This window comes from Xyrauchen texanus, chromosome 46 (genome assembly GCF_025860055.1).
Source record: "Xyrauchen texanus isolate HMW12.3.18 chromosome 46, RBS_HiC_50CHRs, whole genome shotgun sequence".
In the NCBI taxonomy this organism is placed as follows: Eukaryota; Metazoa; Chordata; class Actinopteri; order Cypriniformes; family Catostomidae; genus Xyrauchen; species Xyrauchen texanus.
In genome coordinates this window covers 24,841,820-24,868,812 of record NC_068321.1, presented here as the reverse complement: position 1 = coordinate 24,868,812, position 26,993 = coordinate 24,841,820, and the positions used below count along the sequence as shown (strand labels likewise).

Genomic DNA, 26,993 nt, shown 5'->3' with positions numbered 1-26,993 from the left:
ATTATGAGCTCAAACATCTCTGACGTGGCTCTGATATGCAGACCGTTTAAATGAGACTGTGGTGCACACCGGTCTATTATTGTAGTAACATGATGGCACATAACAACAAAATGAAAAAACAAACAAACCGGCCAGACAGGAAATTTTATCGCCGATTACGATAATTAAACAATTCAAAATAACGGCCGATTTATCGGCTTCACCGATATATCGGTCGACCACTAGTAAAAACCACTCAAAACACCATAGCAACCGGAGTACCGAGTACCGGGTCTACCCGGTACCCATGCAGAGTCGGGAACATCTGAACACTCACAACAAGCAAAAGATGGTGACAAGCAAAGTAGCTGCTGCTGCGGAGTCTCAACTGAATCTTGTTGAAAAGAAAAGTGTAAAAAGCAGGTTTGGAAATTGTTTGTATTTGAGGCTGATGAAAAGGGAAACATCATAGATGCCAAAACCTATTTGTAAACGCTGCTTTCGCAATTTTCTGACGAAAGGAGGAAACACATTAAACTTAATAAAGCACCTGAAAGACAGACAGCCGGATTAAATCAAGCAACCAAAGCAGATTAGTTTAAAAGCATATTATCATTTGCATTAGGGCTGAAACGATTAGTCGACATTATCAACAACGTCGATAATAAAAAAATGACGAGAAAAATCTATTGTCGTATAGTCATTTGATCTCATTTAACGTAACATGAAATCATATTAAACTAATGACGCGCGAGAGCAGCACCGCAGTTCGCGCCTGACTGAGGAGAGGAAAAATTACACAGATCACAGTCCAGATGCACGCTAAACTTTCACAGCTTCATTTTATGTAGATCCCAAAGTATTAGGGAATTATAAAAAAAATAATAATAAAAAAAAATTGCTAGGGTGTCCTGGGTGGTTACTAGGGTTTTACTGTGGGGTGGGTGGTTGCTAGGGTATTTCTGAATGGTTGCTAAAGTGTCCTGAGTGTTTTTAACCTTAGCGACCATTCAGCAAAACCCCATCGGTCTAAATGAAGTGTTGGCTGTATTGAGGGGAAAAAGCGACATTGACGTAATGTTTCGATGGGTGTTGCAGTTGGGCTCTCCGCTTGGACAATTTTATGTGTGCCAGGAGGGCAGAGAGGAACGGAGGGGGATAACTTTACTAAATAAGATCCAGATGTTTCAATTCCCTAGTGGTAAATCTGCCATGCCAGCACTGATAACGGCTGCAAGGATGACTGACAGGACGAGAGTGGGGGTGAGGAGGAGTAGAGGAGAGAGAAGAGGGTGATAAAACAAACAGGAGAAACAAATGCTCTGTACTGTCCAGTAAAGAAAGCTTTGATAAGTTTTATAACCGTGAGTTGTTTGATTTAAGCTGTTCAGCTGTTCATTGTTGGAGAAGGCACTGCAAAACAGTGATCAATTATGACTTACTGATCACCTTTTTAGATTGCAATTAGTTTATAAATGTATTACATGTGTAATATTTAAAATTTGTTCAGCTTTATATACTCATGTTGACTTATTTTTTCAAAGCCTTTTTAGAGACCTGAGATGTAAAATAGCTTACGCTGTAATCGCTATGTACAATGCATCTTTTGTTTTTCAATCTTAAGTCTTTAAAGTAAGGTTTTTTTTACTGTCCCAATACAGAAAAGCATGTATATATTTATAATTAAATATATATATATATTTTTTTACATTACTCATTACTTATGAACAGAGGTGGGAAGTAACAGGCTACATTCACTCTTCTGAGTAACCTTTTGGAGAAAATGTACTTTTAAAAGTAGGTTTTCAAAGTTGGTACTTTTTACTCTTACTCCAGTGAAATTCTAATGAAAACAATGTACTCTTACTTCGTTACAATGGGCTAAGTTACTGTTGCTACATTACTGGTTTTATTTCAATAAGTGTTAATAAACATGTCATTTATTTAGAGATTTTTGAAAGGGACAATTTTGTTTTGAGCAGCAAATGCAAATTTCAGCATACAAATTTACAGATACATGTTTTTAAAAAACATGTTGCGGTAAGTTGTGGTGATAAGAATAAAGCTGGCTTGTTTGTTATGTAATGGTCAGTTTCGGGGTGATTCTGTAACTACGAGCTCTATTGACCTCAGTTCTTAAGCATACATTTTCTTATTTTTTTATTTATTGGTTATCCACTTTTCTCCCAATTTGGAATGCCCAAATCCCACTTCTTAGTAGGTCCTCATGGTGATGCAGTTACTCACCTCAATCCAGGTGGCGGAGGACAAGTCTCAGTTGCCTCCACTTCTGAGACCGTCATCCGCACATCTTATCACGTGACTCATTGTGCATGACACCGCGGAGACTCACAGCATGTGGAGGCTCATGCTACTCTCCACGATCCACACACAACTCACCACACGCCCCATTGAGGGCGAGAACCACTAATCGCGACCACAAGGAGGTTACACCATTTGACTCTACCCTAACTAGCAACCGGGCCAATTTGGTTGCTTAGGAGACCTGGCTGGAGACACTCACCACACCCTGGATTCGAACACGTGACTCCAGGGGTGGTAGTGAGCATCAATACTCGCTGAGTTACCCAGGCCCTCTAAATATACATTTTCTTATATCAATGCTGTAATACATCAGTGCATAAAAATCCATTTAAACATCAGCATTATGTGTACATGCCTTTCGCACTGCGGATTCGCGTGCTTGATTAATGCAGCATGAGCATACAGTGATACACGTTATAAAGCACACGTGCACAGCAGCTCTGCATTTGACAAAATGCACCTTTAAACACAGAATGATTTAAATTGTCACTGTATATACTGTTAGCCAAAGAATATACTGAACTACACATGCAGGACTTTAAAAAGTTGTAAAATAGCAACAGCAGGCAATAATGCATGACCTTGCTTCAGTTCATAATTCAGAATATTTAATACAATCTTTAATAATGTAAATGAGCCAGTGAGACATTGTTTACATTTTTCACTGTAATAATTACGAGGATCGTTTTACACATTTTTCTTCTAAATTTCAAATCTGACACACACACACACACACACACACACACACACACACACACACACACACACACACACCTCAAATATGTGAGTTATTTACTTGCATTGTAGAGGGTTGCCACATTGAGTAAATTTAATATTGATATTGTTCAAATGAATATTGCATAATCTAATTACAGTAATGTATAGCTTTGTTTGACCCAATTCTGACTGTAGTAAAGACTCTCAAACATACAAGAGACACCAGATCCAGTCAGGACTCAGGTGGGCTGTCTGTCTACGAGGTAAATCATGTGATTAATGATGCATTGAGATAATGATGACTGTGTCCAGCTGTGGCCGTAAACAGACAGAGGTTTGTTGTGTGACAAAACACATTTCAGTCTTGAGAGTGAGTTTTCAACTGCTGTTTTCTCTGGTGGAGGGGTTTGAAGCAAAACGAAGGGGGTTTGGATAACAACTGAATGCCGGAATTGTCCACATGATAACAATGCAAGATGAGATGTTTGCGCGAGTGTGGTCAGTTTAATTCTTTATTAATATCCCACGTTTGCTGTTTTAGTTACAGGTTCGAAAGACTCAATAAACTTTCTGTTTGAAAAGATATTGATTGGTTTCCCTTCCTTTTTTTGGATTTTCCAGTGTTATGGGGAAGTTTCATTTGAAGAACAGTTGATTATGAGCTATTAAAGAGTCGACTAAACAATGAACACTCCCAGGAGAGCTCATTAACGCTATACCATACATCCCCTACTCCATATATCTCTTATAACCTCCCTCTGCATTGTTCACACACATACACACTGTATTTCTTTCTATAAGTGTGTTAATTATTAAGCTCTAATTTACACCAAAGTAAAGTATGATAGAGCAAAGTCCACTACATTATCAAATGGCAAACACTACCCAGAAAGACACACACCCACAAACACATCTGGAGACAAATGACATATACACACACCATCAGTGTGATCAATAACACAACTTTCATTTGAGTTTCCACAGAGTTACAGATGAAAACATGAATGTCCTAAAGTACCGGTAGTTACACAACTGATATCAGTGATGTCAAGAGCACTTTAAAATCCCAATCAATACCAGACAAAACACACACACAGATACTGTCACTAAATTGAAAATACATTTTCTATTGGACATTTTACTGGAGTGTCTCAGCATTTCAAACATGACAGCAAATCACAATCAGCAGGGTTGTATTTTTCGTTCATTGCACATGGATCCTAAAGTATTGACACCTCTAATACAATTATTAGGGATGCACTTTTTTTTTTTTTTTTTAAAGTGCAACAGTGACCGCCCAGTTTTTCAGCCGTCTGGGTTCCTGAAGTATTTTATGTTTTAATAAAATCCTTCACAAAAGAATTGTGCATCATGAACCAAACCAACCAGCTCCGAGGAGAATCACAACATCACAAACTTTGTTTTGAGGAAAAACATTTTTTTATCGGACATAAAGTCAAAGGTACAAGACTGTGTACATACCATCTTTTATGAAGCACTGCGAATGATGTCGTTGAATAAATATTGATGGGACTATATGAAACTTTAGATTTTAGGTTGTATTTTGCGTTTATTGCAAAATATTCCGATATGTACAAACATACAAGTAGTTTAAGGGTGAAGGGAGACCGACTCGATTACGTCATTCACAGTGCGTCATGGCAGCATGTGGTCCCTCTGAGGGACGTTTAGTGGGTTTCGTTGGCCACAGTTCTTTGATTCGTGGATCTTTCTCTGTTGTACCATGGGTAATGTTGTTATTTACCATGGATTCCACTATCAAACACGATATTTATCAATAAAGTTGAGATAACGCAGACGGATAGCTTCAACGGAAGCATTTACCATCGATGAACAAACTCGGAGCTCACGGTAGGTCTGTCTTTAAATATTTATGAGTTATCATTTAAAGTCAATTCGTCCATGGGATAAATTAATGAGATAGAATATTACAAATTCATATGCAATTCAACATGCTTTACTTTTTGGATTTCATTGATTTTGATAGGTGTATCTTCATTTCACTGAAAACATTATAATAAAACTTCATTCACATAATAAATGTACATAATTAATTATAAATAAACCATTTGTTTTTCATATTGCCGTTTTAATTCTTATGACTGATATGCTGATGTTTTTATTTGGTCAATAATTGAGGAAATTACAGAAAAACATGAGTATCAGGGCTTAATTAATGACAAATTTTAGTGCAACGTTTATGAGGCTATAATGGGTTTGTGTGAAGTTTATTCAAATTATAAGTTGTTAAAACATTGATAATGTTCTGTAATTGTTGTTAATAAATGATAAACAAAACAGAAGTCTAATAATTTTACGTTTAGGCCTATCATTGTAAAACGAAATACGGCTTTTAAAAAAATGATTTAAAATTGCCCATTTTACCAAAAAAATTCACATTTAATAGAATACATTTTTAATAGAGTAATAGTGTTTAAATGAGAAGTATTGCATTGTCAATATTAGCCTTAGTAGTATTTGGTATTGGATGGAAAAGACAATATGTTAACTCTATACAATAAGCCTCCATTTGTTTACATTAGTTAACAACACAAGTTAACATGAACTATCAGTGAACAATACTTTTACAGTATTTATTAATCTTGGTTAATGTTAGTTTCAACATATAATATAGTAATAAATTGTTTAAATCAAAAGAATATGTTAACATAAGTTAATGCACTATGAAATAACATGAACTAACAATGAACAATTGTATTTTTATCAACTAATATTAACTAAGATTAAAAATGCTGTAAAGAAAATATATCGTACATTGTTTGTTCATGATACCACATTAACTAATGTTAACGAATGGAAACTTAAAAGTAACTGTAAAGTGTTACTGAACATTTCAACAATCCCTCAAAAAAAGTTTTATATTATTTTTTATGTTAGTTGCCAAGGCTTTGTTATGCGGTTGCTAAGGTGTAGTTTTTAGTGAGTTGCTAGGGTGTTTCTTACTGGCCCAGGTCAACAAAGCCCACCTCCAATTAGCTATGATACTCTAGTCTCTAGATATAATTCAGATCCCACCTTCAATGTCTTTGGGATATTTCTTGCCTGATTTACCTTCAGCAGGATTATAATAGTAAGTACGATCACTCCTCAAGAAGCCAAAATATTTGAGGTATAATTTATTAGTGTAGCACAAGCTGTGACTGTGACTGTATGTTACACTGCAAAGTTTAATACTTAATACACTTACGAAAGTACGCAAAAGTAAAAAACATTAAGAAAAGACAACAAAGATTGAGAGAGAAAGTACCTGGTCGAAGCCACAGCATTGTGTTTTAGGATGGACACAAACATACAAATCTGAAGATGGGTGTATGTGACCCAGGACGTCTCTCATATCCTTCCAAACAGCATACACCTTTCTGTCTCAGAACTGGTGGGTACAGGGTTACCGGTGTGCATGTGTGTGTGCATGTGTGTGTTGTAATGCAGGATTAGGTCTCAGTCATGGGACAGAGCTGTACCAGGCCACCACACAGAGTTCTAGTCGCCCACCAGCACTGAACACACCAGCCGACCTGAGCAGCTTACCTACCTGACAAATGAACCACAAACACGAGAGAGAGAATGACCGAGAAGAAATGAGTAGTGAGCAAAGAACGTCTTCAGACTGTCAGAAAATGTGAGAAAGACGAAAACGTGTGAATGTCAAATAAAGACAAGGAATCCAACGAATCACTCAAATTCTCTAAAGGGGCGTAACAGGGTAACAGCCCCACACACATCACAACTGCCAAGATCTTGGCCCTATTTTAACCCCAGTCCCCCTGTATAATCCCCACTAACATGCAGAGTCAGCAGTCAGATTATCTGGTGTGGTGCGATCACACACTTTAGGTTAACTGTCCTATTTTCAAAAACAAAAAAGCTCAAAATGTGTTGAATCAACCACCCCCACAACACCCTAGAAACCTAACCATATAGCAACATGCATGGACAAATACCACTCACAGTTTCTTTGGAAAATGTAAGTTCTAGTCTATGTTTACTTTTCATTTACTGAATTTGTTGTTCAAGCATTAAAAGCAGCAAACAAATCACTCAAGGAAGAAGAACGTGGGAAACGGATCACGGTCACCTGAAATGTGAAAAGTGTGTAATGTTTGCCGTGCCGTAAAGGAACTGGTATCTGAATGTTACAGGCCTGGCTGCTCAAAAACAATGCATTCCGGTGACAGCAATACAAAGTTACATGAGAGAGACCATGCTCAACAGCCAAACCATTCCCCTCCTCAACAAAATACAAATATTTATAAGCTGTAACAAAAATGTATTATATTCCCTCACTCCACTAATATAGCCTATGACAAATTTAATAGAGCTGAAGTGGTGCTATGACAATATTAGTTACTATAGTAAATTCAAGGGTGGTGATTAAAATGGTTTCCACTTCTCACGCCTTGCTTCTCACTGACCCTCCCAAAGCTGCAAGTTTAAGAGCTCGCGCTTTAAGAGCTTTGCACTCGCGCTGCTCTGTCCATTGAGCTGTATTCATCTACAGTCATAAAGGTGCATTAGCTGAGGTTGTGCCTCTGCCTGTGTATTTGACGCTGCTAAACCAGATACTTCAGATGCGTCGCTAGACTTCAAAATCAGAGGAACCACGGTACAAATGCGTACCAACTGTATAATTGATAACCAACTGATATACTCCAAGTCTAGATAAAAATGTGAGTGGTACCGCCCCCGTTGAGAACCCCTTGACTAGACACTTAACGATCCCATAATCTCTCCGACGTCATACAAAACTGTAAGTGCTATCTATATATACCAAGATAATTGTTCCTTGTGTTTAAATGGTGCTTGTTTAACAAAACCAGAGCAGACAGTTTTCGCGGTTGTTGTTATTACGTCATATATTCAGGTCACGAGACGATGCAGATGTCCCCAGATGAAGTATGTCCGAAATATGTTAATACTACTCGCATGCATACCTAAAAGAACGTACTGTTTTGACGACAGATAAGTGCGAACAATTTGAGATCAGATTGACCAATAACGAAGTCAGCAATCATAAAATAGTAAAAAAAAGTTTTTTTCTCAGGAGAACCATCTGAGATGGAGACTAGCTCTAACTCTACATTTGCACTCCACTTAATCTCATTGCTGTTTAGGAGAAACAATTAAAGAGATTTGTTTTGTTATTTTTCTTTCTGATGAGTGGGTACTAACATAAACTCCTCCAACGCTGGAGTATCAACACACTGGCTCTGCAAAACAGTGCATGTGTTATTATCCCCAGATTATTGTGTAAATGAATGTGTGTGTATGTGTGTGTGTGTGTGTGTGTGTGTGTTAGAATGACCTGTGCCCTGCCCTTATCTCACCCCACCCACAGCATGTGTGAGTGTGTGTGTTCGTCCATCTGTGTGCATTTGTGTATGAGCCTAAGTCTGTTATCTCTCTCGCTCGCCCTGTCTGCACACTCTCACACTAATGGAGTAGGCACGAGCGAGTGATGGGAAAAGAAACTTTACTCGCACCTCATTCTGTTTTTTTTTAAAGTCTTTTTGGTATGCCAGGAATGGTCCAGTGCTTCAGAGAGGGGGCATATGCTTTCTGAGTGTTCTTATGTCACTGGAGATTTCGGTGCCAGTTATCTTTAGGTAAATATCTGTGAAAAATATCCCATGCTTGCCTCACAGTACTGACCGTACAGAAGCCAGCCACCGTTTCTCAGAATTCCTTTCAACACCCTCAAATCCTCAATCCATCCTAGCGGTTGAAGAAAACACAGAGGATGCTTATCTGGGATGTTTGTTTACGGTGAGAATGTCATGTCATTCATCTCAAACTTATCTGTTGGCTTGAGACCAGCGAGAAGTCAAAATTAATTTATGGGTCAATGGGATATTTTTATGGGATTTAACCCCCAAATACTCAAAACAAGCAAGTACAATATTTTTTGGCATAATCTTTTATTATTATTCTCATAAAACCATAGATAAACAGAGGACCCTTTAGACTCTCATGATTGTGTGTCAAGTTTTTTTAAGAATATCAGATATTTTTTTTTTTTTTTAACTATACACTAAATTAACTGTGCCTTTAAGCAGCTTGGAAAATTCCAAAAAATTATGTCAAGCCAAGACAATTAGCCAATTAGCTTCTGATACTAAATTGGAGGTGTGCCTGTGGATGTATTTTAAGGTCTACCTTCAAACTCAGTGACTCTTTGCTTGACATCATGGGAAAATCAAAATAAATCAACCTCCACATGTCTGGTTCATCCTTAGGAGCAATTTCCAAATGCCTGAATGTACTACGTTCATCTGTACAAACAATAGTAGGCAAGTATAAATGCCATGGGACCACGCAGCCAAAGTATCTATATCCACAGTAAAACAAGTTCTATATGGTAAATGGTCTATACTTATATAGTGCCTTTTTAACCTTAACAGTATTCAAAGCGCTTTACACTGTGACACATTCACCCATTCATACACCAATGGTGGCAGAGCTGCCATGCAAGGCGCTAGCCTGCCATTGGGAGCAACTTGGGGTTCAGTGTCTTGCCCAAGGACACTTCAGCATGTGGAGTCATGTGGGCCAGGATTCGAACCACCAATCCTGCGATTAATGGCCGACCCACTCTACCAACTGAGCCACAGCCGCCCTGGATATCAACATAACCTGAAAGGCTGCTTAGCAAGGAAGAAGCTTCTGCTCCAAAACCACCATAAAAAAGGTAGACTACAGTTTGCAAGTGCACATGGGGACAAAGATCTTTTTGGAGAAATTTGCTGCGGTGTGATGAAACAAATATTGAACTGTTTGGCCTTAATGACCATCGTTAGTTTTGGAGGAAAAAGGGTTAGACATGCAAGTCGAAGTACACCATCCCAACTGTGAAGCATGTGGGTGGCAGCATCATGTTGTGGGGGTGCTTTGCTGCAGGAGGGACTGGTGCACTTCCCAAAATAGATAGCATCATGAGGACGGAAAATTATGTGTTATATGTATATTGAAGCAACATCTCAAGACATCAGCCAGGAAATTAAAGCTTGGTTGCAAATGGGTCTTCCAAATGACCAATGACAATGACCCCAAGCAAAACCTCCAAAGTTGTGGCAAAATGGCTTAAAGACAAAAAAAGTCAAGTTATTGGAGTGGCCATCACAAAGACCTGACCTCAATCTGAGGTCAATTTGTGGGCAGAACTGAAAAAGCATGTGCGAGAAAGGAGGCCTACAAACCTGTCTCAGGTACACCAGTTCTGTTTGGAGGAATGGGACAACATTCCAGCAACTTATTGTGAAAAGCTTGTGGAAGGATACCCAAAACATTTGACCCAAGTTAAACAATTTAAAGGTAATGCTACCAAATAGTAAACAAATTATAAGTAAACTTCTGACCCACTGGGAATGTGATGAAAGAAATAAAAGCTGAAATAAATAATTCTCTCTACTGTTATTCTGACATTTCACATGCTTATAATAAAGTAGTGATCCTAACTGACCTCAGACAGGGAATGTTTTCTATGATTAAATGTCAGGAATTGTGAAAAACTGAGTTTAAATATATTTGGATAAGGTGTATGTAAACTTCTGACTTCAACTGTACATTTCTCTGAACTAGTTACATGTGATTTAAAATACTGTAGATTTTTAAAATGCTCAAATTTGTAGGACAACTTTATTAGTCTATTATTCATGATCACTGAAATTATATAAATGAGCAGAATTTAAATGTATTTAAACTATTAAAATAGATCTGACAACCCATTAAAGAGGGAAAAAAATCGAAATCTTTTTTTATTTGACTCTTAAAATCTTTTATTTAATAAATAATTCCTCCTAGACTTTTGCTAAAGTCACCTGGTTCTCCGATTTTTCTTGAGAGAACCTGAGAAAAATTCTAGTTTCTAGAGTTTAAGAAGATATCTCAATGTCTCAAATTCTTCTCAGATTGTGTCACGTTCACTGTTGTCTTTTGGTTTTGTACTGTTATTTTGAAGTTTAGTTTAGTTCCTGTTTCCTGTTTGGTCTTTGTAGTCCTCTGTAGTTTCTTTTTATGATTGGTGTTCCCCTGATTGCTTCTCCTTCCCTGATTGTTTCCCCCAGGTGTCCCTCATTCCCTTGTTTGTTCCTCTTGTATTTAAACCCTGGTTCTTTGTTCAGTCCTTGTTGATCGTTGTTTGAATGTTGATGTTTGTTCATGTTCGCTGCTCCTGTATCTTGTTCGCTCGAGGTCTCCCCGTGTTTTAGTTTCCTTTTCCCATTGTGGACCTTTTATTTTTCCCGTGTTTGTACAGTTATTATTTGTTCATTAATAAAGCTGCAATTGGATCCACACCTCCCGTCTGCCTTCTCCTCCTTCCACACAAGCGTTACAGAACGATCGACCACCAATGGATCCAGCGGTCCAGCAGGCTAACTACCGGCTGCTCAGCCTGAGGCAGGAAGGCCGACCTATAGAGGACCACGTCCTCGACTTCATTGGACTGGCGAGTGTCGCGGACTTCCCTGAATCCTCCCTTGTGGCCTTCTTCAGGGGTAATCTGGACGGTTTGCTTAAGGAGCGGTTACCACCGGCGACACGCGGTTGGACTCTCCAGGCATTCGTGGAGGAGACCTTGCTGGTCTGCGGCTCGCCATTCACTGTGGGTGTGGCTGAGGAGGACCCAACCTCTCCTCCCACTGTGGTGACTCTCCAGTCGTCCGTGGCGCTTCCTGTCATGCCTGCCCCACCTGCCATCGAGCCAACCCCCATGCCTGTCGTTCCCCATGAGCCTGCACGGTCCACTTCGTCTGCCCGGAGGAGGAAGAGAAGACGGGCTTCCGCCTCCCGGCCCACGCCTGCCACGGTCAGCGAGCCTGAGCCCACGCCTGCCACGGTCAGCGAGCCTGAGCCCACGCCTGCCACGGTCAGCGAGCCTGAGCCCACGCCTGCCACGGCCAGCGAGCCTGAAGCCACGCCAACCAGGAACAGTGTACCAGAGCATACCACGGTCAACCAGCCAGAGCCTGTCACCTCAGAGGTCAGTGAGCCAGCGCCTGTAGCCTCGACCGTCCCTGAGCCAGCGCCTGTAGCCTCGACCGTCCCTGAGCCAGCGCCTGTAGCCTCGACCGTCCCTGAGCCAGCGCCTGTAGCCTCGACCGTCCCTGAGCCAGCGCCAGTAGCCTCGACCGTCCCTGAGCCAGCGCCAGTAGCCGGGACCGTCCAAGAGCCAGCGGTCGTGCCCGTCCTAGAGCCAGTGCCTCTCGAGCCTCCTAGGGCTCCTCTCGAGCCTTCCAGGGCTCCGCCTCTCAAGTCTCTTGAGTCTTCCAGGGCTCCTCCTCCCGAGCCTCCTAGGGCTCCGCCTCTCCAGTCTCTCGAGTCTTCTAGGGCTCCGCCTTCGGAGCCTCCTTCGGCTATGCTCCCAGAGACTCCCGAGCCTCCTACGGCTCCGCCTCCCGAGCCTCCTACGGCTCCGCCTCCCGAGCCTCCTACGGCTCCGCCTCCCGAGCCTCCTATGGCTCTGCTCCCGGAGACTCCAGAGCCTTCCAGGTCTCCGCCTCTGAAACCTCCTATGGCGCCCCCTCCCTCGGCTCCGCCTCCTGAACCTCCCTCGGTTCCACCTCCAGAACCTTCTTCAGTCCCACCTCCTGAGCCTCCCTCTGCTCCGCTTCCGGAGTCTCCCGAGCCTCTCCCGGCTCCTCCTCCAGAGCCTTCCAGGTCTCCGCCTCTTAAGCCTCCTACGGCGCCACCTTCCTCTGCCCTGCCTCCTGAGCCTTCCTCGGCTCAGCCTCCAGAGCCTCCCATGGCTCCGCCTCCTGGGCCTCCTGAGCCATCCTCGGCTCCGCCTTCCTCAACCCCGTCTCCTAGGCCTTCCTCGGCTCCGCCTCCTGAGGTACCCTTTGCTGCGCCTCCTGAACTTCCCTTGGCTCCGCCTTCAGAGTCTTCTTCGCCCTCGCCACCTTCGGCTCCGCCTCCTGAACCTCCCTCGGTTCCGCCTCCGGAGTCTCCTTCAGCTCCACCTCCTGAGCCTTCTGCGCCATCGCCTCCCTTGGCTCCGCCCAACACTGTTCCACCTCCTGACCCACCCGAGGCCTTACCGCCTGAGTCTGCCACGGCTCTGCCTGTCTCTGCTCCGCCCCCAGGGTCTCCGGCATCCTTGTCTACGCCTCCTTCGGCGCCGCCACCCAAGGCCACGACTGCTCCACCTCAGAAGTCCACCTTGGCTCCGCCAGCTTCCCCAGTGGCCACTCCTCCTCCCAGGCCCCCTGAACCGGCCCTTGCCCAGTGGCCGCCACCTAGACCACCTAAACCCATCCCTGTCCTGTGGCCGCCTCCCAGACCTCCTGAACCGGTCTTTGCCTTGTGGCCGCCTCCCTGGCCTCCTAAACCTGTCCCAAACCAGCGGACGCCCCCCAGACCTCCTGAACCGGTCTTTGCCTTGTGGCCACCTCCCTGGTCTCCTGGAACTGTCCCTGCCCGGTGGACGCCCCCCAGGCCACCTGGCCCTGGCCCCGTCTCTCGCCCCCATGGACTGCCTGCCTGCCCCCTCGGCCCCCGTGGACTGTCTCAGTGTCCCTTGTGCCCCCGTGGACTGCCTAATTGCCCATTATGCCCCTATGGACTGCCTGATTGCCCCTTGTGCCTCCTTGGACTGTCCCTGTGCCCCTTGTGCCCCCTTTTGTCTGTCTGTTTTCCCCCTTTTCTAGCCCCTCTCTCCCTGAATTTTTTTTAATTTTTTCTATTTTCTTGTTTCTTAGGAGGGGGGATTCTGTCACGTTCACTGTTGTCTTTTGGTTTTGTACTGTTATTTTGAAGTTTAGTTTAGTTCCTGTTTCCTGTTTGGTCTTTGTAGTCCTCTGTAGTTTCTTTTTATGATTGGTGTTCCCCTGATTGCTTCTCCTTCCCTGATTGTTTCCCCCAGGTGTCCCTCATTCCCTTGTTTGTTCCTCTTGTATTTAAACCCTGGTTCTTTGTTCAGTCCTTGTCGATCGTTGTTTGAATGTTGATGTTTGTTCATGTTCGCTGCTCCTGTATCTTGTTCGCTCGAGGTCTCCCCGTGTTTTAGTTTCCTTTTCCCATTGTGGACCTTTTATTTTTCCCGTGTTTGTACAGTTATTATTTGTTCATTAATAAAGCCGCAATTGGATCCACACCTCCCGTCTGCCTTCTCCTCCTTCCACGCAAGCGTTACAGATTGCCAAGATACAACAGTCAGCAACCAGAAGTCTCAATATGAACTGAAATATTTCTTAATAATTTCTTCCAAAACCAAATTATCTGAGCTCTGCTTTCCTCATTCATTATAAGGCTCTATAGTTTAACGAATCAAAACAATGTAGTCTCTTCAGCTATGAAAGAGTAACCTCTGAGCAATAAAATTTTCCACTGTGGACAGATGAGGGTCAGATTAGTTCTACAGACAAACAGCTCGATCTTCCTTGTCTTTTGTGCTTTGTGTTGCTGTACTTCACAATGGATGTCCATTTCACCCCCCCCCACACGCACACACACAAACAGTGCAAAAACCCATTCAGCATTCATCAGGATCAAGAAATTAAAACGGCAGGCAACAATCAATTCAATGGCACAAATGTATATGCACAGACATACAGTGTCCCAACATTGAAATAACAGAAAAGCACAGGCAACTGAATCTTAAACAACATTATCTGATTCGCCACGGAGTTCTCAGAGCTGTTCAAAAACTCAAGTAAATCATAAACAGACCTATGTGCACATAAACCAGCATCTGGTGCCTTTGTTTCCCAGAACGATATTATAAAAACATTGGAAGAGCAGCTGGACACAACTAGGGATGCACCGATACCACTTTTTCTCTTCTGATCCGATTCGGATATCGGAAATCTCAGTATCAGCCGATACCGATCCAAGATCAGTGTTGTTTTTTTGCATAATTAGTTTAGAATATTGTAAAGGGGTTTAGACGGGGCAGGAGGAGGCGAGAACCGGCTTGACAATATAAATAATAGTTTAATGTAAAACTGAAACCAAAGACACAAACACACATGATGGTCAGCTGACCGTAAACAATCTCTCTCTCATTGCACCACTCTACAATCAATGGTTGCAGTGGATCTACAATCAATTAATGGAAACCAAACCTACAAATACATCCTATCATTTGCCAGTGATGAAGAAAGTCTTTATTAAGTTCAATACATGTGCAGCTTGTGAACGACTTCTGCAAGACATTTTCCAACCAAAAGAGAATCAAAACACTTATTAGCCAACACAAAAACACTTAAAGTACCAAGACATTACCATGTTTTTAGACATGTACCATTAACTGGGAGCACCATGTTAATACAATGGCATATTAAAGTGGTAATATAGCGAAGTACCATGGTATTTTTTTAATTACCTTATTGTAAATACAATAGTATATGAATATGGTAATCATATATCAAATAACTACAGAATGGTGTATAAATAGTTGTATATCAAAGTACCATGGTAATACCATCTGATACCATCAGAATTCACATTGTTATTGCCCAGATGTGCTACACACACACACACACACACACACACACACACACACACACACACACATAGGAATTTGGCCTCTTATCAAAAGCTTTCAGAACATACAGTTTTTTTATACAGAAATGTCCAAATTAAATTACGTTTAAATGGGTTTGGGTCTGTAGAGGTAGTAGTATAAATATATAAAAATAAAAGGTAAAAATGGTAATTTTACATGTTGATCACATGGGTTTGTATAGGTAGCATGTCTAAATATGAATTGACATGTTTGTTTCTTTTATGTGCACATAGGTTTTGCACCTATTGTATGTATCCTTGTATACTGTTCTGCACTAAACCGTAATATACTGTACCATGGCTTTGATAAACGTCGTGTGAATACATCTTTTAGGTGCTTTGTTTATGACAGTATGCTCTGTGCATCTGCGGTGGAAAAAAAATGAAGTAGCTTTTTTTTATCCCCTTTTCTCCCAATTTGGAATGCCCAATTCCCACTACTTAGTAGGTCCTCATGGTGGTGCAGTTACTCACCTCAATCTGGGTTCTGAGACTGTCAATCCAAGCATCTTATCACATGGCTCATTGTGCATGACACCGCGGAGACTCAGCATGTGGAGGCTCATGCTACTCTCCGTGATCCACGCACAACTTACCACACGCCCCCATTGAGATCGAGAACCACTAATCACGACCACGAGGAGGTTACCCCATGTGACTCTAACCTACCTAGCGACCGGGCCAATTTGGTTGCTTAGGAGACCTGGCTGGAGTCACTCAGCACGCCCTGGATTAGAACTCTCGACTCCAGGGTTGGTGTTCAGCGTCAATACTCGCTGAGCTACCAGGCCCCAAAAAATGAAGTAGGCCTAGCTTAAATGTAGCAATCTACTTTTGGTGTGTAGATTGTAGTGTAAATTGCTACTTTTTCTGAAGTGCAGCTTTTAGCTTAGCTTAACACATTTTTCTGTTGAGTAGTTGGTAGCTTATCTAGCTACATTTTTTGAGTAGCTTGCCCAACACTGGGCTTTTATCGGTTAAGAATGAGATCAACTAGTCCGCCACTCTAATAACACAAAAGAAAAGGTAAAATAGTGGGGTTAACCAAGCGTCCTGCCTTTCTAATGAAAACAAAAAGAAAATGTCTGAAATGGTGCCCGCCAACTTTTCAGCCATCTTGGTTTCGGAAGTATTTTTCCTATTCATTTTATGGTACTTCATAGCAAAGTTCTAAGCGATGAACCAAATCAACCAGCTCTGAGGTGAATCACAACATTACAAAGTTTGATATAAAGCAAAAAATAAATTTAAAACACAAAGGTACAAGACTGTGTCCTTAACGTTTTTAATGAGGGAATAAACTACAATCCCATGACATAAGTGACTAGAAATTATGGAAAAATATAAAACTATTGATTTAAAGTTGTTTATTGTTAATTTAAAACAATACATTTTATATTACATAATAGCAGATAGTTACAAATAAATGAGTGGTTTAGGGAGAGTGTAGGGAGTCTGACGCGTTTGCGTCATTTACAGTATTCATGAGAGTTGACGGTCGCTGCACAGCTCTTTTGATGCACTTTGTTCGCCGCGATTCTCTGATTGCTAGATCGTTTCCCCACAGGATCATGGGTAGTGTAGTTCTTTACTGCTATTCTGCTATTAAACATGATTTCTAAAAGAATTAAGAGGAAATAACATGGACTGAGAGCTTCAACAGAAGCACATACCATCGATTAACAACCTTGCAGCTCACGGCAGGTCTGTCTTTAAAGGTTTATAGTTATTGTTAATAATCAATTCCCCTAAACAGAAAACAAAGAATGGGATTTTTACTTCCGGAAGATGACAAAAGAGGAAAGAGTTGAAAAAGAAGCAGAAGACAATAAATCATTGCTTCACAAATGTCAGTGATGTAACTGCCAAGTGCAGTGCTGCCATTTTTAGATATGTAGTTAAAATATGACAACGATAAGGGACAAATTTTCATAACAGCACACACAACAAGTTTCTTCTTTTCAGTTTTGTAATTTCTTGCCAACATCTTCCACATACACAGTATATTCATTAATCTGTCACCTTTTCTCTTTGTGTCTGCCTTTGGCTATTTATACTTCTGCGTTGAATCTACGCTGTTGACTATGCGTCACATTATATTTGAACCCGTTTCGTTTTTTTGTGGGCATCTGCTGTTTTTATATTCCGTTTATTTCATGAACAAGCAAACTTTCCGATCTGTATGATGTTTTGACCATACGTATGTTTGACATTATGGTGTACAGATCAAAATCATATTTCATGACTCACTATACATTTTTCAGCAGATTAATAAAGCACCTGTTAAGAGTTTGTTAAAACGAAAGCCATTGTGTGTTGGTCAAGCAACCAGTTACTTATTAAATTGATTACAAATTTTTGCACGGAGAGTCAAAGTATGCCACAATTTATTTAATAAAAAATGTATTTGTTATTATTTGAGTGACAAAAAAGCATGTATAACGACTACACCTAATTTATTGTCTAGGCAACACATCACATGTAATACATAATATGTACCTAAGCACTACATAGATTAACTAGTTTTCAATGCTTTAATAATTTAATAAATACTGTTGAATCCACGAATACCAATCCATTGCCTTTGTTTATTAATGAAAGGTACAGTTATTTCAGAAATTAAAGAGATGGTTCATCCAAAAATGAAAATTCAGTCAATGTTTACTCACCGCTGTGTTGTTATAACCTGATATGACTTTTCTTTTTTTTTTCTGAACACAAAGGGAGAAATTGTGAGTAAATGTTGTGCTCAGTGATGTCATACAATGGCAGTTTATGGTGACCACCTCTTCAAGCTTCAAAAGAACTCAAAGGTATAATTCAGACGTCTAATAAATTATTCATGAGACTCATGATTGTTATGAGTATATGTTAAGTATCCTATAAGATTTGGTTAGAAACAAAACGAAATTGAATGTATTATTTAGTGCGTGTTCATGATAGGACACGAGAGCATCAGTTCATGCATCCCCCTCGTGACATTGGGGCGTTCAAGTGAAAACTATCTTTTTTTATCTAAAAACAGGTAATCCACAGCGATAGCGACAACAGAACACAACACAGCTGCACAAAACAGAGAACAGAACTTACTAAACATGTCTGAAGAGTTTGTAGTTGAAGAATTTATGCATTTCTATGCCCAGCCTTATTTTTTTATTTTATTTTGGATCACAGTGGATGGAGCTACACGCACGATGTCGAAAATAGAAAACAAGCAATGGATAGCATGTGCTGTCGCTCGTCACTGCTGGTTAGGATAAAAACTCTATAAAAAAAGAAAATGTACCTTTTATTGCATGTCGTTTGCCATCAGGTTTGGACACAGTGTGACTGTGGCTGCCTGTCGCCTCTATGTTTCTGTTTGATTTTCGAGAACTAATGAATGCACACAGGAGATCAACGGTCAGTGAACATTTTCACTAAATAATACACTAGATTTCGATTTGTTTCGCACCCAAACTTATCATATACTTTCATAATAATCAAGAGTGTCATGGAATAATTTATTAGACTTCTGAATTATACTTTTGTGTTTTGTTGTTGCTATGGAGGACCTGTTTTTAGATAAAATTAGTTTTTGCTTGAACGTCCCAAAGCCACGAGGGGGCTGTGTGAACTGTTGCTCTCATGCTCTATCATGAACGCAGGAGATCAAATGTCAGTGAACAGTTTCACTAAATAATACCTTTGATTTTGGTTTGTTTCATACCAAATCTTTTCGTATACTTTCATAACACTCATGAGTTTCATTGAATAATTTATTAAACTTCTGAATTATACTTTTGTGGTCTTTTGAAGCTTGAAGAGGTGGTCACCATAAACTGCCATTGTATGACATCACTGAGCACAACATTGTTCACGATTTCTCCCTTTGCGTTCAGAAAATGAAAGAAAGTCATATCGGGTTATTACAACACAGCGGTGAGTAAACAATGACTAAATTTTCATTTTAGGGTGAACCAATCCTTTCATACATTTTCCCTCAATATAATAGCATTTTGGTGGTGTACTCGCAAAACAACGCACACACACCAACACAAAACTATAAATGCAAATCAAGAAGTAAAACCAGCATTTAGATATATATATATATATATATATATATATATAAATATATATATATATATATATAAATCTGTAATTATTTACTCAGCTAAAAGTAGTACATACAACTTGTGCAATATATTTACAGTCTTCTGAACACCATACGAGTTGTGGACTAGATGTTAATGCTGATTTTATGGTGTTTTTTTGTCCTTTTGGAGCTTGACAGATGAACGTTGCATGAAAAAGAGTGAAAAGTGCTGAAGTTTCTTTAGAATTTCTCCTCTTGTGCTCCACTGATAAAACAATAACACGAGGAATCATATGAGGGTGAGTAAATAATGACATAATGTTATTTTTTGGGTGAACTATCCCTTTAACTATTACAAACACACCATTATCACATTCCACTGTCTTGCCCAGTGTTTCTCCTCAATCCCCTCCTCCTCATCCTCCTTTCTGGATTCCATCCCTGACTCCCTGCATCCGTACATCATCTCCACCTTTTGGCCCTTACACATTTTCCAAAATCCTTTCACCGTGTTCTGACTGTCCAGCCTCTGGGATGGATCACCATAAGCCTTTCGTGTCTCTTGCCCCCCCCCCACCCCCCCCCCCCACCCCTTGCATGACACATTTAAGACTTCTAAATCAATTACACTAGTGATGACTGAACCACATGCCTTTAAACAAAAACGTTATCAGTGGACATGTGGTGGTTTCATGTAAACAGAAACTGGTGAAATGCAAACAACTGAGGCTTGGAAGCAATTGTTGAGCTTTAACAGCATGGTTAACACTGTTCATTTAAAAATAAATCACGTAAACTGTGTTCAGGTTAATAAAGAATTATTTGGTTACATTTTAGAATCTTAAAACAAAAGATGTTTTTTTATTAGGCTACCTCTGAAAATCCTTTTTGTAACTTTGTAAATGTGAAGACTTGAGTTCCCATTCAGGTGCATGGAAAAATCTATCTAAACTTATTTCTCACAACATTTTTATAAACTTTATTAATTAACATTTTATGTGCTGTCAAAAGTGAACATGAGCAATCGTTACTTTAACAATTCTACCTGTTTAGTATGGAGTTATATATGTGCCACAATTCTGCGCACACAAAATAATATTTTAATAATCTGCGCAAAAATGTTCGGCACGCACAAAATGAAATTGAGCACACAAAAACTTATTTTGCACGGTTAAGATAATATTTGGAGTGCAAAAAGAAATGTTCTGCACATGTAAGATGATATTTTGAGCGCACAAAAACATTCCTGCAACCACAAGATAATATTTTGAGCACACAACATTTTCTGCACGAACAAGATGATATTTGTAGCGCACAGAAAGTTATTTTGCACATGCAAGATGATATTTTGAGTGCAAAAAAAGTTATTTTGCACACGCAAGATGATATTTTGAGTGCAAAAAAAGTTATTTTGCACACACAAGATTATATTTTGAGTGCAAAAAAAAAAACATTCTGCACGCAAAAGATGATAATTTCAGCCCACAAAAGGTTATTTTGCACGTGCTTCATCTCAGTTTTGTAAAGCAATGTATCTACTTGCAAAGATAAATCCATTTTGAGCGAACGAAAATCAATTTTGCGCTAGAATAAATTTGAATGTGAATTTGCTTAGAATTGTTACATTTTGTTTTCTCCCACCCACTCTCTTGCGCACGCAGAACATTTTTTGTGCGCTCAAAGTATGATTTTGTGCGCGCAGAATTGTGGCACAAGTACAACTCCATATTCTTGAACTGTCCCATCCATAGAAGATCCATTAACTTTAGTTTTACCTTCGAAGAATCTCTGTAGGGCCTCCGTTTCATCGATCACGTCCATTCTAGCGGCTCCCGCTTATAAACTCCATGAACATGAAGGATCGATTCTCCGGCGCGCGGGAGCGGCGGGAGTCGCGTGCGCTTCAAACTCTCATCCCAGTTTAACAACTTTACGCACAATTATCTTTACTAAAACAAACCACGGACAATCCCAGCTCGTTTCGATATCAACAACCTTTCGTCAATTCATATAACTGTTTTCTACAGCTAATTTAACCGTTTGCTTGCGTTAAACCTTAAATTCCGCGCACCCACCTTTTCCTGAGGAGATTTTTACCTTTGAATGTCAGGCGGATGCATGTTCCAGTTTCCCCCGATAAGTTCGTTTATGTGTTATCACGACAAGTCACTACAAAATTATTTCGACTGCGTAACCAGATGCTGGTGAATAATTTAATCGTTAAAGAAACTCCCGTGAGGGTTTTTGCTGCGCTCGAGCCACTTTGCCGTCAAGCGCGCTCAGCATCCCTCTCTGCGCGCTCCCGCCCTCACTTGCGCTGTGCGCGCGCTCCCAGAGTGAACAACCAGGGCACGCGGAACGAGATGCACAAGAGGAAAAACACATACGCTCAAAACACAGTTTTTCAAAATGAAAAGTAATTGCGCAAGAAAATGTTAAATTAAATTATTTTTATAATTTGCATAACTTCATTACTTAGTTTAATTTTATAGATTTGTACATGCTGTCATTCGTTGACTTATTATTATTATTATTATTATTATGTGAAACTTTTAAAGTGATAAGATTCACATTTCTGCCATTTAAACCCTCCAGAATTTGGCCCCATTGACTTCTATTGTTAGTGCATCACTAACATCAATTTGTATTTTATTTTTAAAGAAAAGGAGGGACGAGTCTAAATTAATTTGAGTGGTAATTGATATTATGCCACAAATTCTGTTGATCGAGCTTAACTTGAATATTCCATTAGATACAGTCTATTAGATTAACCTTTTTATCTCTAATTTAATGATTGTTTTGACTTTACCATAAGAGATAACATAAGTTACATAATTTTTTTATGTCGTGCTTCACTTACAAAAAAACATACAATGATAATATCATGAATTTTGGACACTTCCACGAAAATATAATGGTTTTCTGTGAAGTAAGCTACCTTGGAGTACCATGTAAATAGGCAAATGTATATATTTGTTGTAACATCTTGACTTTTTATGTCTTTATCTTACATAAATTCCTGGTTCGACAGTGTTTCCTAATCTTTCAATCTTAAAAACAGTGTGGCATCATATGAGTCATGTTGTAAAGAGTGTTATTGGTTGAGGGATTGTAAATGAATGAGGTGTAATGCCATCATTTATCACTGCATGAGCTGAGTGATCTGTTTCTCTCGTCTCTTTATCCGCAACCTCTTTACAAACAATGACCCTGTGTCATGCCACCCCCCCTCCCAATCAAATGCAGTTTTGTTGTTTTTACTTACAGCTGGAGCATCTATCTGTCTCTCTCTCTCTTTTTCTAGCTCTCCTTTTTCCTCTGTTTGACCTGAACAACACGACCGTTATTACCATGACACACTGCGTAGATTGTTTGGGGGGACGCAAGCGAGAAAAAGAGAGATTGAAGCTGTGGGGACAAAGAAACATCTGGCTGTGTTAATGCACTTCATTGAATGTGAGCGCAGCCGAATATATGTGTGGCTGCACACATGTGATTCGGTGCTGTTAGCCCACAACAATGAATGTGTGTGCATGTGAAGTTAGAGCATGTTTAACCACGGTTGTATATATTTATTGTTGACGAGTCATTAAAACAAAGTGATTCAGTAAAGCTAATGAGTGCCAGTGTGGCTTACAGTATATATTTAGGCCCTGCGCCAGTGCATTTGACTGAGCATGGCAGTTTTTAATTCTTAAATAACCGTTTGATTAAGTTTTCAAAGATGGCAGGAAATTAAAGTCACCCCTCCTGCCTCTGTGTTTAGTAAGTGAACCTAACGAAACCTAAGGAACATTTCTAGGTCCAGATTCTCTAGACTAAAAGTGTTTCCAATCCATTCACTTATAGGATAATCCATTTGAGCGAAACAAAAACATTAATGTTTGAGTACGTATTTGACAATGAGCTTGTGCTTTCTAAAAAAAAAAAATACATAACCCCCAATCCTCTCAACAGGTGTAACTTTTTAATGCATGTGTAACTGGTCCTGCTCGACCCGCTCCGAATGGGATTGGAACTGATGTTTCTGGCATGGGAGTAGGGCGTGCTAACAAGCACTGACAAAAGTGTTTCATCCCACATTCAGTTCTAAATAATTTTTTATGTCTGATAATAAATTACACAATTTACAAAGAATCTAAGCATTAACAAAAAATCATAAATCATGTAGGAATCCAAAGGAATCAATTCATGAAGGAATTCATCTTTAATTGCTACTTTCCAGATTTAATTTTCACCTAAATACATTTAGTGACCAAAAGCCTATTTAAAAAAAGATTTCCGATAAAGAAATCACTGTTTTACTTTTTACCATTATGTTTTAAATCAGGGGTTTTCAGCCTGTGAGGTGAGGCTCGAAAGCCTTTGAATCCAGGGTGTGCTGAGTGACTCCAGCTAGGTCTCTTAAGCAACCAAATTGGCCCGGTTGCTAGGATGGGTAGAGTCACTTAGGGTAACATCCTCGTGGTCACTGTAATGTGGTTCTCACTCTTGGTGGGGCGCGTGGTGAGTTGTGTGTGGATGCTGTGGAGGATAGCGTGGGCCTCCACACGTGCTACGTCTTCACGGTAAAACGCTCAATAAGCCACATGATTAGATGCACGGATTGACAGACTCAGACATGGAGGCAACTGAGATTCATCCTCCGCTACTCGGATTGAAATTGGGAGAAAAGAGAGAGAGAGAGAGAGAGAAGAAAAAGGATATTATGGGTATTTTAATTCATCTCAGCGAATCAAGTCTTTAGAAATCGTTCACTAAGAGATTCTTTCACTGATGTGTTCAGTAACCATTTCTGTAGGTTTCATTAGCTACATGCTAGTAGAAATGTGTATACTGTGAAATAAATGAGTCATTGAATCAATTTAACAACAATAAGTTGTTTAAGCCTCTTTACTTGCACATTTTAACACTGATTATGCTTAATAAGATGGCAACTTGTGTGGTCATGTAAACACATTAAACAGCTTCCCTTTATCGGTGTAAGGTCATAAATGGCTTAAGAATAGACCGATCAACTAGTGTACATTTTTGCCTATTACGCTGATTTTGTGTTGCACGTAAACACCTTAATTGGTATTCTTTCCGGCTTATCCAATGTGTGCATAAGTTGTGCGCATGCCTCTTCACAGTTTGACATCAAAAGCAGAGAATAATGTGATTATTTCAAATGTCATGAAAGCACAGATTTCTTGCTTTGTCTGATTTTTAAAATGAGCTGATTTTTGGGAGTAATCAGCATATTGTGGTGCATTTAAACTGTCTCAGTGAGTTGGTCAATGGAAGCGAACTAGAACGATTCTTTCACCTAAAAGGTTCATTCTAGTGATGTCCGATTCGTGACTCAATCAAACCAATTCGCAAAGCTTTGGTAGATTGCTCAACTGTTAGGGATGACTTTGTTTAGTGTAAAACTGTGAAATAGAAACTAATATGTTAATAAAAAAGGGAAAAAGTTATATGATCATTAATTAACATTATTATTAATATTGGCAACACTTGAGAATTGACCCGATTGAAATACTGTACATATATAATACTATTTTGTCACGAAAGGTGGCGTTTTAGCTATTCAGGGCAAGACAGTCATAGTTTGAGTCGGGGGACAAAGCAGGGAAGCTTTTGGCTAGATATATAAAGCATAGAGAGTCTTTTTCTACCATTCCCTCAGTGGTAAAATATTTACCTTGGCCATAGATAGTAATAATGCTTTTAAAGAATTCTATCTTGATCTCTATAGTTCCACATTTTCGTCTACTGATGAAGATATTAGAAATGTTGTGGAACTATCAGACCTCCCTAATCTGACTACTGTACAAATAAATTCTCTTGATTCTGAGATAACCCTGAAGGAGCTTGGCGAGGTAATTAAGGCCTTGCCTACAGGCAAGGCTCCGGGGCCAGATGGCTTTGCCGCTGAATTGTTTTGATCTTATGCTACAGATCTGGCTCCACTTTGCTAGAAGTTTCTACAGAATCATTAAAGAATGGATAGCTTCCACCAACAATGACGCAAACCCGGATCAGTCTGATTCTTAAATAGGACAAAGATCCAAGGGAGTGTAAGAGTTACCGTCCAATTTCCCTGATCCAGCAAGATGTAAAAATATTGTCCAAAATTTTGGCTAACTGATTAAGTAAAGTTATGATATCTCTTATACATATAGATCAGGTGGGGTTTATTCTGGGTTGTAGCTCGTCTGATAACATTAGGCGTTTCATCAATAACATATGGTCAGTGGTGAATGATCAGACTCCGGTCACTGCCATCTCACTTGATGCCAAAAAGATGTTTGATATGGTAGAATGGGATTATATTTTTAAGATTTTGGAAATATATGGGTTCGGGAACACTTTTATTTGGATGTATTAAGTAAATTTATAGACACCCTGTAGCGGCGGTACAAACAAATGGATTCATTTCAGATTATCTTTTTTACCTGTCAGGCTGAACTTCCATTCTTCATCTGTTGACCGTTGAATGCCAGAGCTTCTTGGTTTTGCATTCCAATATCTCCCATTCATTTAAATAGAAGTGGCCCATCTCTGCTAAATAGTCTCTGGGATGATTTACAAATCGTGGGTATTATTGTTTTATTGTTTGTTCAAGCTTAATGTAGCCTACATCTCTTATGTCTACGCTGTACTTTCTAAAAGTGATTTATAAATAAATCAATAAACTTACATTGGCTAGATATTGATCCTATTCACATAGCGCTTTGACAGGATTGAAAATGAGGCTTTGAGGGATAGACCTATGTAAACGGTCTTGCTGGATTCGAACCGGACTCTCCGGCATGGGAGCCGGGTGCACTAATGAGGAGGCTAAAGGCTACAGCCTATAACATTAGTCACTAGTGAGCCTCATGATGCCAGGGGAGTGAGGTTTACATACTGCACAACTACCTACCAGCTGGCTACCATTACACTCACCATCCTAAAACTCACCTCCATCCCGGTCACGGCACCACTGTAAACTTTCAAGCTCGACCTGCTCTGAGCTGGATTCCAACTGGGGTCTCCAGCATGGGAGGTGGGAGCGCTTAACAAGGAATTGCTAGTGTGCCTGTTAAGGCTAGGGGAGTGAAGTTTACACACTGCACAGCTACCTACCAGCTGCCTCCTGTTACACATAGGCTACCATTTCTTCAGTGATCATGCACTGTATAAAGCTATCAAAAAGCTTATACATCACATGTAACCTTCCACATCTCTTTTTTTTAAAGTAAATTTTCTTGTCGTAACGGTCCAAAAACACTTTTAATAACAACTAATACAACGCCTTGAAGAGACTATACGTCTATCCCTAACAGACATGTCATTCCCGCCAAAAATAAAAGATGGCGCTGCTGTC

At 40.1% G+C, this 26,993-nt stretch overlaps 1 protein-coding gene across 1 annotated transcript in view; it reads right to left on the bottom strand.

Moving 5' to 3' along the window:
* LOC127638651 (myelin regulatory factor-like) overlaps window positions 1–21,892 on the bottom strand; it is a 48,222-nt gene extending 26,330 nt beyond the window's left edge. The window contains 1 exon segment of the mRNA XM_052120268.1: window positions 21,415–21,892. Within this exon segment, the coding sequence (XP_051976228.1) occupies window positions 21,415–21,460 (46 nt within the window). The 5' untranslated portion in view covers window positions 21,461–21,892.
* Between the last annotated feature and the right edge of the window lie 5,101 nt (window positions 21,893–26,993).